Source organism: Piliocolobus tephrosceles, chromosome 3 (genome assembly GCF_002776525.5).
Source record: "Piliocolobus tephrosceles isolate RC106 chromosome 3, ASM277652v3, whole genome shotgun sequence".
NCBI classification, from domain to species: domain Eukaryota; kingdom Metazoa; phylum Chordata; class Mammalia; order Primates; family Cercopithecidae; genus Piliocolobus; species Piliocolobus tephrosceles.
In genome coordinates, this window is record NC_045436.1 from 101,991,870 (window position 1) to 102,006,927 (window position 15,058).

General features: G+C 37.1%; 1 protein-coding gene and 1 pseudogene across 2 annotated transcripts in view; one reads left to right on the plus strand and one right to left on the minus strand.

Moving 5' to 3' along the window:
- KLHL8 (kelch like family member 8) overlaps positions 1-11,852 on the plus strand; it is a 60,049-nt gene extending 48,197 nt beyond the window's left edge. For both annotated transcript variants that reach the window (XM_023198102.3, XM_023198103.3), the window contains 4 exons: positions 1,518-1,686; positions 1,895-2,054; positions 7,864-8,065; positions 8,309-11,852. In XM_023198102.3, coding sequence (XP_023053870.1) covers positions 1,518-1,686; positions 1,895-2,054; positions 7,864-8,065; positions 8,309-8,432 — 655 coding nt within the window. In that variant the 3' untranslated portion in view covers positions 8,433-11,852. The remainder of the gene's footprint in view (positions 1-1,517; positions 1,687-1,894; positions 2,055-7,863; positions 8,066-8,308) is intronic.
- On the minus strand, positions 4,193-5,718 carry LOC111530873 (annotated as a pseudogene).
- Positions 11,853-15,058: the final 3,206 nt, after the last annotated feature.

Sequence of the window (15,058 nt, forward strand, 5' to 3'; positions counted from 1 at the left end):
CCTCTCTGCTTTTGAAGGTTTGTTTGATTAGATTAGGCCCACCAAGGTCACCTCCGTTTTGCCATATAATGTAGCATAATCATGAGAGTAACACCAGGGGCTGAAGGTCATGGGGGATGGGGAGTATCTTAAAATTCTGCCTATCACAGGGAGGTGGGCAGTGAGTTCATTTCAGATTAAAGTTAAGATTGAAGAACCAGCAAGACAGATTTGAGGTAGAGATTGGGTATATGTCTGAAAATATATATCTGAATTATCACAAATCTGTGGAAAGAATGGGATTGCTTAGGGAGAGAAAGTATAGAGTGACCCTTAGGGAACTTTATAATTTAATGATGGAGTAAAGAAGGCACTGATAAAGGAAGCTGAAAAGCACTAGCCAGAGTAGAAGTGGACTAAAATGTGTGTTGTTATGAAAATGAAGAGAGTTTTGAGGAGTAGGAAGTAAACCAATAATGTTGTCTGCTTTTGTTGTTTGAGGGGAGGGACAATTATTAGGCATACTTACTTTATTTCCCTGACCTAACATTCTTACACTCGAGAGAACACATGTGCTTGTTCTCACACAGCTGAACATTTTTATAAGCACAGTATTTGGTAAGTCATAGCTTTATACCCAAGAGAAAAGAGGTTGAGGAGACTGAAAGTGAATGATAACATTATCCTTAATAATTCTTTTGTTGGATACTCTCTGGTAAATTTAGAGTTAGAATCTCAGTGAAGCAGCTGCTTTCTCAGTAATAATAAAAGCTAATACTTCATAGCACTAAATGTGGGCCAGACATTGTTCTTAGTGCTTTACCTGTATTAACTCATTAATATCAGCTGTGTCTCAGATGAGACACAAGGTAGTAGAGGTTTATAAATTATCCAAGCTAGTGACAAAATAATAGCTTGATAATAGTTCAAATTTTGATTGGTGCAGTGTGTTTTTTAAGAAATTGAGTTTTTTTCTGATCACTGTTAAATAAGTCAGCTTTTAACATGGGCTAAGTCTCTTACTTTCAAAGAGAAGTAAATACCCTTCAAAAATAAAGGAATGTGACATAAAACCTGTAATATAAAATTTAATATTCTTTTGTGTGATATAATGAAGCCCTGCAACAAAATGAGCTCTGTAATTGCATGGATTTGTAAGTGAGATTGGCTTCTGACCTCCACTGCAAAACTTCTCTGTCAACTCGTTAACCTCTCAATTATGCAACTGTGTGTGCACTAACTGAGTATTTTGGACTCTCTTATACTATTTTGTTGGGTTATATTTTATTGTTTTGAGTTTAAAGTAGCCTGTGTAGGCTATGCACTGTACAACTTTGGGGGCAGTATTCACATAGAGTTGCAGTTTGGCAATTCTGTAGCCATCTAGTCAAAAGCTTTGATAAATCTAAAGGTAATGGAAACAAACTATACTGTTTGAAGGTTAAGATGATAAATGATTTGCATTAGCACAATATTTTATATGACTTTTTTCCTGGAAACAATCCCATTTGCTAAAGTATGTTTTATTGTCTTTGCAGGCGAGGAATTGCCTTGGCTTCCTTAGGAGGCCCAATTTATGCAATTGGAGGATTAGATGACAATACTTGTTTCAATGATGTGGAGAGATATGACATAGAATCTGATCAGTGGAGTACAGTGGCACCAATGAATACTCCCCGTGGAGGAGTTGGCTCTGTTGCTCTAGTAGTAAGTTATCTGGCAACTTGCCATTAAGTTACATTGCATCACATTCATAACCAAAATAAGGAAGGGTCCAATATATCGTCACCAGTATGAAGATATTATATACCATATTATTTCATGAGATACTGCCTTGTACATTCTAATTTACCATTAGAACAATATCTAAGTAAGTTCAAAATCTAATGTGTTTTGTTTGACTCTCTTCGTTTAGAATCATGTTTATGCAGTAGGTGGCAATGATGGAATGGCTTCTTTATCTAGCGTGGAGAGATACGATCCACATCTGGATAAGTGGATAGAAGTTAAAGAAATGGGTCAGCGAAGAGCAGGCAATGGAGTTAGCAAGCTTCATGGTTGCTTATACGTAGTTGGTGAGTAAATGGGTATTTTTCTAATATATCAGTATATACAATGACAAGTGTCATATAACAGAGTAACAAAAATTACATTGCATTTAGCCTTAAGTAGAATCATTGCTGAAATGTGCTTTTGAATTCTTTCTTAAAAATTTTGTTTATAATTAACAGAGAAGAATTGTATGTGTTCAGTCTGATGCTTTTGAATTCTTTTTTTTTTTTTTTTTCTTTTTTAGAGGGAGACAGTGTCTTTCTGTTGCCCAGGCTGAAGTGTGGTGGCACAATCGTAGCTCACTGTAGCCTTGAACTCCTGGGCTCACATGATCCTCCTGCCACAGCCTCCAAGTAGCTAGGACTACAGGCCCATGCTATCACACCCAGCCAGTTTTTTTCTATTTTTTGTAGAGATGGGTCCTTGCTGTGTTGCCCAGGCTGGTCATGAACAACTGGCCTTAAGTGATCCTTCTGCCTTGACCTCCCAGAGTGCTGGGATTACAGGCATGGGCCACCATGCCTAGCTGAATTGTTAAGGTCACATTCATAATTTGTGTTTAAATCTTCATCTTTCATGTTTAAAACATGTACAACCTTATTTTTCTAAGAGTAACAAAGTTATTTAAAGAAGGGGATTACATTTAAATAAGTTATATGTTTTTAAATGGAAGGACACAGAGAGAATGTGCTTTGCTACAATAAATTTTAAAAGGTCTAAGATTTGTTTTTCTCAGCCTCATTTCAAGGGAAATTATGTTGAATGCTTCAAGTAAGCCAGTAGGTATTTATTTATTTATTTTTGAGATGGAGTTTTGCTCCGTCACCCAGACTGGAGTGCAGTGGTGTGATCTCAGCTCACTGCAACCTCTGCCTCCCATGTTCAAGCGATTCTCCTACCTCAGCCTTCTGAGTAGCTGGGATTACAAGTGTGTGCCACCACGCCTAGCTGATTTTTGTATTTTTAGTTAAGACAGGGTTTCATCATGTTTGCCAAGCTGATCTCGAACTCCTGACCTCAAGTGATCTGCCTGCCTTGGCCTCCCAAAATGATAAAGGTCATGTCAATGTTTATATTGCTTTTTTTTTTTTTTTTTTTACTTTAACAAGCTTTTATTACCAAACCCCATGCAAGGTTAACGCTTTAAACCACCTAACAGCAAAAAAAAAAAAAAAAAAATGGCATTGCTAACAAGATCAAGGATGAAGGTACAGACCCAATAAAGATGGTGTCTTGAAAAAGAAGGAGATATATATATATATATATATGTTAAACTAAAACTCTCCAGTGTTGCAGAAAAAAATATTATAAAGTGATTTCAGTCCATAAAAAACAGCATGTAGCAAGTTTGTGCTATCTTAAAAACCCCAACTCAGGATAACCCTAGGAGAAAATCACCTCCCTCCTTTAAAGAAGATTCTCTTTTCTATTCTTTCTTATCTAAATTTCACTGCTTATTCCACGAAATGCCCAAAGAATAACAAGACTCAGCTCACATCCCTCGGCCCTTGTCTGTTAAGACCAACACTAAGGGCTCTTCCTTAGGAGTCTTCACCTCTGCTACAATCAGAGAATTGAGCCCTAATTTCAGGGCCAGTTTTCTAGAAACCTGCAAAACCTTCATACTTCCTTCAAGGAAGGACCTGAAGGCCCCTTGAAAGATCAAGGGAACAGTGTACTTGGCACAGACTGGAATGCCTGCCGGGCTGGGAAAAGGGGGCCTTTCTATGCAAAAATACCCCCTAAAACACCTTATAGTTGAAAGTCTAACCACGTGAAACCAAGTACCAGCAGGCACCAAACTATGGTTCTACCTAAAAGGTATACGTCTTCCCCGCTTTAACCATAAAGGTAAGGGGTCGGGGGGTAGCGGGGTAAGGAGAGCCAAGTGAGCATTTGACCTCATCTGTCTTCTGAGAAGTCAGCATATTTTAGGCTGAAGCCATGTTGTAGAGACATTTGGCCAAAGGATAGCCTTTGCTATGTGTGGCTACATAAAGCTGCAACTTGGTTCATGACTGCTTTATGGAAGCTTTACCGCTTGTGCAGAGTATTTAAGAATTAATAGGAAAATTTTCAGTTTGATTTTGTAAGTGACAAATACTTTAACAACAGCTTCTCAATAACCACCAGTGGAGACAGGCTACCCCTCAGCTCAGGATCATGGCTCTTTCCAGTCAGTGGGCTTCTTGCTAGACTTCTCATTGGTCTTAGAAAATTGTCTACATCCAAAGAACCCTCTGTACACAGGGAGGAATGAGCCATCTGCAGCACATGGTGCTGCTTCCTGTGCATGGCACTGTCCTTCTTCTTAGCATAAGAGCCCCAGAGCAGAAAGACAAGGCCATTCCAATTCTGATTTAGCCAGGACACAGCCGCATTGGTAAGTTTCTCCCAGCCTCCTCTTTCCTTATGAAAATTGGCTTGATGGGGCAGAACAGTGAGGACAGCCTGGAGTAGGAGAACACCTTATTTGGCCCACCCAGATAAATCTCCATGACCTGGATGAATAAAACCATCCATATCTATAGACGGCTCTTTATAAATGTTTTCCAAACCGGGCAGAGGTGGAACAGGTCTATGAACACTAAAGCAGCCCATGAACTTGATTCGGTCTCTGATATGGATCCTGTCCCGGGATGACAACCTTCACATCTCTCATGTCACACATCTAGATCCAAGTGAAGACTTAGTGTGGGGGTGGGTAAACAGTGTAATGTTTCCTTTCTTCTGCAGCAAACCTATTACCTTGATAAAAAACGTTTCCCAAACTCCGTCGAGGTACTTCTTCCAACTCTCACCAAAGCCCATGGACACATTACAGGCCATGAGTCTGACTAGGGCCACAGCCTCGTTGCTCTGGATACCGACCGACTGCCCAGTGGCAAGAAGGGCAGCGTCTTGGGCTTGTCCTGTCTGGCTGGGGCCTTCTTGGCAGGACCGGCCCCCGCATCCTCACTCTCCTCCTGCTGGTCCCCAGGTCATCCATCTCAGGGCTGCGGGCACATTGCTTCCTGGCGGGCCTGCGGGAGCGAATGTGCACGCCTGGGGACTGCAAGACTTGCCCTGGCTGTAGTGTTCAGTAATTGGTCTATATTGCTTTTTGACTTACTGAATTGCAGAGTTGGGAGGAACATTAGATCAGTGCTTTCTCAGATCATAATGTGCATATGAATAATCTGGAGATCTTGTTATATTGCAAAGGAGGGGCCTAGTTTCTGTGTTTTAAACAGTTCTCAAGTTATAGTGATACAGTTTCAGGTTCACACAACATACTTCCAGTAGCAAAGCTTTAAATGATTATGAAACGGGAATAATGCCTATCTTTCAGAATCATTTTAAGAATTAGAGATAATACACGTTAAGCATCTCAAAGTGGGTCTGGCACTTTGTAGTTCCCCAGTACATGATTAGCTATATTGTGATTAGTAATACCTTCCTTTATAGAGGAGGAAATGAATTCAGAGAGGTTGTCACTAGCAAAGGTCATATTTGTTCATATATGTTGATGTAAATTATTTGTGTTACTTAACATATTTCTTAGAATGCTGTATTTAACATATTTCTTATAAGAGAATGCATATAAATATCTATAAGTAGCAGAAGTAATGCTGAATCTTTCAGTGCTCTTGTGTATTAAGGAAGAAGGGAAGTAACATAATTTACCTCTACATCTTGCCTGATCATCACAACTGTAAGGTAGTCAAGAGACTCAGAGAGAATGAATAATTTACTCACGGTCACATGCATAAATAAGTGGCAAAGCTGGAATTTGAACTTGGGTCTGTGAATCCAAAGTTCTTAGGTTACATCATTGCTACCTCTCACAGCTCCCTGTCTACCACAGGCGTTGACATATGTTATATGTCGACAGGAATAACATTGTTGCTGTTACTTTTTTAATCTTTTGGACCTTTATAATTAGAACAGACATGGTAAAAATAAGAATGATTCAGGTTGAACATTAAAAAAATCTTGGTCATTCAAGTTCTACTTAAAACAGGTACAACTGATCTGAATAAGAAAAATTTGAAGGTGTGGGCATGTCTAACATCCTAATTGCATTTTACTTTTTCTATCCCTGGTTTGAATTCTTCATTATAATATATTTTTATGCATTATCTGGGGAAATGATAGGGAACTAGTGAAAAAGAAGACTATGGAAAAAGACTATATAAAATATAACTATCAAAAACTTGGCCAGGTGCAGGGATCATGGGTAATCCCAGCACTTTGGGAGGCGGAAGCAGGAGGATTGTTTGAGGGCAGGTGTTCAAAACCAGACTGGACAACATAGTGAGACCTCATCTCTATTTAAAAAAAATTTAAAAAAATTAGCCAGGAGTGGTGGCATGTGCATATAGTTCCAGCTACTTGGGAGGCTGAGGTGGGTGGATCGCTTGAGCCCAGGAGGTTGACAGTGCAGTGAGCTGTGATTGTGTTACTGCACTCCAGTCTGGGCAACAGAGTGAGACCCTGTCTCAAAACAAAACAAAACAAAAAACAAATTTAAAAAACCCCTTAATCTTCTACATTAGCATGAGCAATAATTAAAGCCAAACCCTTTATTATAATGAAAAAATGCTTTATGTAATGGTTGTAATGGCAGTGACACTATACATTTGTCAGAATTCATGGAAAGAATGAAGATAAAATTGGTGAATTTCATTTTAATTGATTTAATAAAATTAAACCCATTAGAGAAGTTGACTTGAATTTTTTTTTGTGACCTTGTTTTGTTTTTTTGTTTTTTTTTGAGACGGAGTCTCGCTGTGTCACCCAGGCTGGAGTGCAGCGGCATGATCTCAGCTCACTGAAAGCTCCGCCTCCTGGGTTCACACCATTCTCCTGCTTCAGCCTCCCGAGTAGCTGGGACAACAGGTGCCCACCACCACTCCCAGCTCATTTTTTGTATGTTTAGTAGAGACAGGATTTCACCGTTTTATTTAGCCAGGATGGTCTCCATCTTCTGAGCTCATGATCTGCCCACCTCGGCCTCCCAAAGTGCTGGGGTTACAGGCGTGAGCCACCGTGCCCGGCCTCTGACTTTGTTTTTAAATAGATTGATCATAATATCAACACTTTCTATTCTCAGTAAATTAGGCTGTCACCAAAGAAAGCCATTATATTCATTTAGACTTGGAGCCTAAAAAGAGACACACTTGTTTTTTTAAAGGAAGGAGCACTATTGAAATAACTGTGTCTGTAACCTCAGGAATAGATTAAGTACATTGTTAGAATGAGCTATAGAAAGGACTGCTGTCTTCTAGAATATGTAGCAGGAAAATGTTGTTTTGGCAAAAATTGGTGAGAATTCAGTCATAGTCCATCTCTGTAATTATGATGGCGATTATAGTGTTAAGGGAAACAATTGGAAAACTAACTTTTACCTGGATGAATCACATGATTCAGTTTATTCCTTTCTTATGCCTTCTTACTGTTAAAGATAAAATACACAGAGAAGGAATCTCAGTACTGTCTTGCTTGTCTCTAGACGGCTAAGGACAAATTTATGAATGTTTGTGTTTTGTTTTTTTTTTTTCTTTTTCTCTAAATTATCTGCTTAGATACAGGGACTCCAGTTTTTTCCTACTTATAAGATCTTTAATCCTAGTGTTGAGGAAAATGTCACTTATCTTACATTGAATTGCAGACAATGTCTAATAGTAGTTGTTGGTGGTAGACAGGTATTGGATGAATTTTTTAAAAAAATTTTCTCTAAACCATTCTAAAATGATTTTAAAAGATTGGGTTGTAAAGCCCATTGAATTGAAATTTAATAGTTAATTTCTAAGAAATGTAATGCTGTTTTTAAAATATTTCTTTACATAGGTGGTTTTGATGATAATTCTCCTCTGAGTTCAGTTGAGCGGTATGATCCCCGAAGCAACAAGTGGGATTATGTGGCAGCACTTACTACCCCCAGAGGTGGAGTGGGAATCGCAACAGTGATGGGCAAAATCTTTGCAGTTGGTGGTCATAATGGCAATGCATACTTAAATACAGTAGAAGCATTTGATCCAGTGCTGAATAGGTAATTTACATGTTGTGTCTGTGCTTTATAGTATCTTCTGGTATGATAGTAGATTACTCCAGAGTGTTAGAATGTTGCTAGTTGTAGTTAATACTAAGCTTTGGGGTATCTTATCTCCCACTGGAAGCTTGCTGTCCTTCAAAACCAGTCCCACATAGGGAATTTTTGTCTTTGGTTAGTATTTGGAGTAAAGTAAATTATGCTTTGTTTTAAGATAACATTTTATCTTCTCTGTTTTTTCAGGTGGGAGCTTGTTGGATCTGTGTCTCACTGCAGAGCTGGAGCAGGCGTAGCTGTGTGTTCCTGTTTAACTAGCCAAATTCGAGATGTAGGTCATGGATCCAATAATGTGGTTGACTGTATGTGATTTGAGTTCTGGCCACCAACAATTTAGTCATATCTGATAGGTACGAAAGAAAACCAAGATTTTGATATGACCACCTTTCAACACTTTTTACTACAACTAGAGTCTTATGTAAACGTTAACTGACGTATTGTGACTAAGTACAACTTTTGGAATGATACCTGAAGAACTATTAGTAATAGAATTAAATTTGATATTTCCTGCTTTTGCAAATAATGGAGTAGGGAAAGAAGACAGTCGAACTTAAAACCATACCTACCCTGAAAAATGCTTAAAGTAGTGCCAAAAATCTTGAAATCTCTCTCTCTCTCTGTTTTTATTTGGATGAATCAAAATGTAATTTGTTGAGTTTTGCCCTTTCTTTTGCCTAAAGATGTGAACATCAGGCAGTGGATTTTTCCTAGAGGAGAGATTAGTACCTATTCATTAACACGAGGATACATAAAAGACTTGCCCCTTTTGAAGATGATTTCTACTTGGTGCTGATGAATTTATGTCTTGCTTTTTTTCTAGGTGGTGATTTTTCAATTTCTTTTGTATTTACAGAAGTAGAAAAAATGTTCTGTCTTTTTGAGTGCCACTTGGCTGCATTTTCAGAAGCTTATAGGCTATAAGAAGCCTTTAATTTCAGTTTGAATTGCTAGGACACCAAAAGACCTAGCTGGGCTAACGCCATCCAAATGATTTTACAGTTTTATTTTTTCATCTTTTGCAAGAAATATTTGTTACATAATCAAAAGGTGAACCAGAGGAAATAGTGAACAAGGTTTTAGATCTGATATTAGTCTGGCGCCCAGTTGAGAGACGTTGAGAAAGAATGATGCAGATTACATGACTCGAATGTGGGCAGTCTGAAAATATCTTTAACTCTCTTCTTTGATCATTTGATTTTGGATCCAAGATTTATCAACTCTCTATTTTGCTATTTGCCACATTCCTGGTTTTTCTGACTGTACAGAATCTGCATTTATTTATTATCAGAAATGAATGCATTTTTACAAAAACCCTTTTGTAGACTGTAGTTTATTGATTAGTTCAAGCCCATCATGAGCCAATTAAAAATATTGTTGGTAAAAACAGAGATTGAAATTACTGTTTTTATCATATTTAAATCCCTCTGGTGTATTTATTGAAATTTAATTAAAAATATTTCTACATATTGATTTGAAGCCAGGATATTGGTGGACCTACAGATTTAACAGCTCTTCAAAGTTTTAACTAGCATTGTAAAATGGCCTATTCATTATATGTATTTTTTTTGTAAATATTTATGAAGAACATGAAAATATTTTATTTTGTATTTGCAGTGCAATTTGGCACCTCTTTTCCAGGTCTTCCTAAGTTTTTGTTAGTTGTGTCTTTGAATTTATTGTAATTCACCGCTCGTCAGTTATCTGGTTCATAAGGAAGCGGGGGCAGTGAAAAACACTTCCTTTTTCCATCCAGCCCTAAAGTTCATTGACTGATAGTTCATGTATCTTATTAAATGGGATTCTGGACTTGTACAGTAGTGTGGAGAGCCACATCACAAAAGCCAGTGCCTATTGAGTATATCAAACCAAAAAAAGAAAAAAAAAAGTTTTAAGAGGGGTCAGGCTGGCAGATAAAATCTCTTACGAAGCAGATTTAAATCCAATAAGCTATTTTTTTCTACTGTCACCTATAGGCAAGTTCATAAGGCATTGCTGGATCTGAACCAGTGTTTTCTTGTGTCAGTACAACCATATTTCAGTCAGTCCAGAGACAATTAACCCTGTAGCACTTAGTAGACTGTGACAACTGGCTGGATGTGGAGAATAAGTGTCAAAACCTGGCTTCAATGTCGATTTCTCATGTCTAATGGAGTTCTTATATTACAGTGCTTGTTTAGCTGTGGTTACTAATATGTTTGTTATATTTATTTTTGGGAAGAGGATCTTGTTATTGTTTCCTGAGATTATTTAAAATGTTTTTGCTTTGATATATTTCTGTCTTTGTTATATGTAAGGAGTTATAAGGGTTATTATATTTTCATTTCTGGTTTTTACTATACAGTGGTTATCTAACATACTAAGTTGAAACCCTACCTACCCATAAAATATGAAATACTCATAAGGGAAGTAAAGTGTACGGGCAATCAGAAGCATAGCCTTGAAGGACCTGACAGCGGTATGAAAAGATAATGGTATCTTTACCATGGCATGGTAGCTCACACCTATAATCCCAGCACTTTGGGAGGCTGGGGTGGGTGGACCACCTGAGGTCAGGAGTTCAAGACCAGCCTGACCAACATGGTGAAACCCTGTCTCTACTAAAAATACAAAAATTAGCCAGGCGTGGTGGCACCTACCTCTAATCCCAGCTACTCGGGAGGCTGAGGCAGGAGAATTGCTTGAACCCAGGAGGTGGAGGTTGCAATGAGCTGAGGTTGCGCCATTGCACTCCAGCGGGGAAACAACAGTGAAACTCCATCTCAAAAAAAAAAAAAAAAGAAAAAAAGATAAATATTATCAATATGTGCACAGTTTTCTTTATCAGGCAAAAACATTTATTGAGACATGAAATGAGAATCGGGCTTAAGGAATCATGCAGCTGAAAGCTGATTATAGTCATAGAAATGAAGAGATGAAATATTCAAATATTCATTCAAAGAAGATGGCTACTTTATTGTGAGACTTACCACTTTAACCTCATATGTTAACAGCACCTACCAAAAAATGATATGAAATAGAGCTAAAATACTGAAATTGTAAATGGTCAAAAGAAATCATGAAAATTTGTGTATTAGAAATATTAGAAATATTTCTAGGTGCTTTGTGATTCTTTCATTTAGTCGTTAAAGCCATTGCTTTACTATATTGCACTGCCACTTTAAAAACAAGTTACTTGACATTGTTTTTGATGGATTTCACTATATTCTTATGTGATTAATTGATTATTTCTAAAATATTTGAATAAACTTTATACTCCCTCTAAGGAGTATTTTATTCATTCTTTTAATTCCCCAGTGAACTTTGAACTTACAGTGCTGTTGAATGCCTCAGTAAGGACTTGTTGAAATTGCATAAACTATTCTTGTAAATGGTAAACTTGGGAATTTTCTTTGCTTCTTTTTTCTCTATGTCTTAAAGAATGCCTTTAGAATCTAATTCATGTTGTATCAGTTAAGAATGTTTCTGTGGTTTCTCATATCAGATGTGTAAAGAAATTATTATTGGGGTGCTGTTGGCTATGTCTCTTTCCCCTTCATGTAAAATTCCAAGTGTCAGTAAAACTTCTCTGTAATATTTTCTTAAAACCATTTATAAATTTGTGTTATAATACTAGAGCAAATCAGTGTAATAAATGGTCATATATATCACCAATTATTGATATCAAAAAGTTGGGGTCACATCAGTGCTATTTATTTAATTAAAATATATTGCATATTTCTGTTAGCACAAACTTATTTCTCTAAGGTCTGTGTAACTGCTTCTCATTATTATTTGATTGCTGTTGTGGGATCCTGTCAAAACTGTGTAATTGTTTATTCTCCACTCCTCAAATACAAAATTCAGTAGGTTGGCTGTATTTTTCTCCTTATATGAAGGATCTTTATGTTTAACTGAAAATTTTAGAAAGCTTTTCGTTTTCCCTTACAAAAATTAAAGGTTGAAGGTAACTGATGTAAGTCGTTTCACTGATCTTAAGTAGTTGTCTCTTCAGTAATTTCAGACTTGTACTATATAGAAATGAGACTACGCATTAGGATGACTGTTGTCCTTCCAAGTAGAAACCTCGCAAAGTTGTAGCTTCTGCAAAGTTATAGCTGTTTTAAAAAAATTCAGGTTGCCATTGCTAAAACTTCTTTTGAAACTCATCTTTGAAAATAGCCTGAAGAGATCATTTGTAAGTCACTCAAAAGAATTAGTCTCATCATAGTTATGTGTTAATTTTGACCAAAACCTTAACTTGATTATTCATCAAACATGATTGAAAATATTTCATGTCTATTTTCTTAGATAAAATCTGCTTTCAAAGAATTAAGGTTTTTCCTTTACTAGTAAAAATGTTTTCAACACTAAACAGTTTGAATGAAATATTTCTAAAATCATCCTGAGCAATGGCAAGGTCAGTGAAAGAAGTGTATAGTCTCTTTGAGGGGCAACCTTATTTGAATGCAGAAATTTTGGTGTTTTTTTTTGTTTGTTTGTTTTTAACAAGTCACTCTTCCATTATCTTAGTGGTTTGAGGCTAAGTTCAGTAGAATATAAGGAGTTTCTTAGATATGAGTAAGAGTCATGGGGAGTATTAGCTATCATTTAAAAAATATATCGCCTGTACCAGTCACTTAGTAATTCAGTACTTTACAGTTAAAAAATTAGGTTCAAAAGTTAAAAAAAAAATAGATTCAAAGACATTAAATAACTAGTCCAAGATCACAACTAAGTTAGTGATTGACTAATATTCTTTGTGATTAAAAAACTCAACTGCCCCACCTATATCAGTTATATACATCTGCATTCACTAGGTAATACAGAATACATACATTAAGAAAAGATAATTTCCTTTTTTTATAGCCTCTTCTTAGCAGTATGAAAGTATTTCTGGTCACTACATTTCTCTTGTCGTCGTCGTCGTTGTTGTTTTTGAGACAGAGTCTCACTCTGTTGCCCAGGCTGGAGTGCAGTGGCGTGATCTCGGCTCATTGCAACCTCCTCCTCCTGGGTTCCAGTGATTCTCCTGCCTCAGCCTCTTTTTTTTTTTTTTTTTTTTTTTTGATACAAGAGTCTCACTCTCCCAGGCTGGAGTGCAATGGTGTGATCTTGGCTCACTGCAACCTCTGCCTCCTGGGTTCAAGTAATTTTCTTGCCTCAGCCTCCTGAGTTGCTGGGATTGCAGCCACCACACCTGGCTAGTTTTTGTATTTTTAGTACAGATGGGGTTTCACCATGTTGGCCAGGCTAGTCTCGAACTCCTAACCTCAAATGATCCACCCACTTCAGCCTCCTAAAGTGCTGGGATTACAGATATGAGCAACTGCGCCTGGCCTGGTCACTGCATTTCTATAGGTAGTATTTGATGCATACATAAAAATATATGCAACACGAAGGCTTAATAATAAAATACCTATGAAGCCACCCACTAAGAACTGGAGCCTTTCTGGTGGTATTAACCCTACCTTTGTGTTCCTTCTCAATTCCAATCCCCAGCCTACTCTTTAGGGGTAACCACTACTTTGAATCTATCATGTCTTTTTTTTTTTCCTTTTGCTTTTATACATATGTCCCATGGCTATATATTGTTTATTTTTGTGAGCTTTATAAAAAATAGTATCATCCTGGCTGGGCGTGGTGGCTCACGCCTGTAATCCCAGTACTTTGGGAGGCCGAGGTGGGCCAATCACAAGGTCAGGAGTTTGAGACCAGCCTGGCCAACAGAGTGAAACCCCGTCTCTACTAAAACTACAAAAATTAGCAAGGCATGGTGGCACGTGCCTGTAGTCCCAGCTACTTGGGAGGCTGAGGCAGGAGAATTGCTTGAACCCAGGAGGCGGAGGTTGCAGTGAGCCAAGATCCTGCCATTGCACTGCAGCCTGGGCAACAGAGCGAGACTCCATCTCAAAAAAAGAAAAAAAAAAAAACCTATTCTCTATGTAGTCTTATGTAACTTGATGTTTTTATGCAACAGGTTTATTTTTATAATTTATTTTGTTGAGTCTAGTTTTCACTTTTTTGTTTTTTGCTTTTACACGAACACTCATATCCAGTTTTTTGGTGCTCATGTCCAAGAGTTTCTTTAGCGTATGAACCTAGATTCAAAGTTGGTGGTTTGTAAGGCATGTGCCTGATCAGCTTTTATAACAATTTTACAAGATAATGCCAAGTTGTTTTCCAAACTGGTTGCACCGCTTTACAGTATGGTGTCTTATTTACTTGCTATCATAAGACCCAATTCTTTCCAATCTGGTAGGTGTAAAATGGTATTTTATTGTGGCTTTAAATTGCATTTTCCTTATGAATGTGACATCAATATAAAAAATGCATTTTTCTGATTATTAATAAGTTAAAAACATTTTCATGTTTATTAGTCTTTCCTGTTCTGTGAAATATGTCTTGATGTCTTTTGTTTATTTTTCTATTTTTGCTCTTATTTAAGAGTTTTTTATATTTAGGATATTGATATTTTTGTTGTTCTTTTGTACATATCTTCATCTAGTTTGTGGCTTATCTTTTCACTTTGGGTTTTGTAAACAAAACTTAATATATTCAAATGTGAGTCCTTTTTATGTTGTAAGAAATTTGTCCTTTCCCAGTGTCATAGCTGTTTATAGTTGCTTCTGAAAATCAAAAAAGTATCTCAGTTTTTAGTCTGCCTGGAGTTGATTTGTGTATATGTGATACAGATTTAAATTTTTATTTTTTTACTATGTAGAAAATCAGTTTTCTCTGCACCATTTATTGACTAATGCATCCTTTTCTCAGAGGCTTTACTTACACGGAAATTTGCCATTGTAGCCAAATGTTTATTTGGGGACTTCCTGTTCTGTTCCATTGGTCAGTTTGCCCAAGCAAGGGCCAAGTATCACGTTATTTAATTGTTATAACTTGATTATATGTCTTGATACCTGACAAGGGTAGTCTCTTACCTTTGTATTTTTCTTAAGGAAT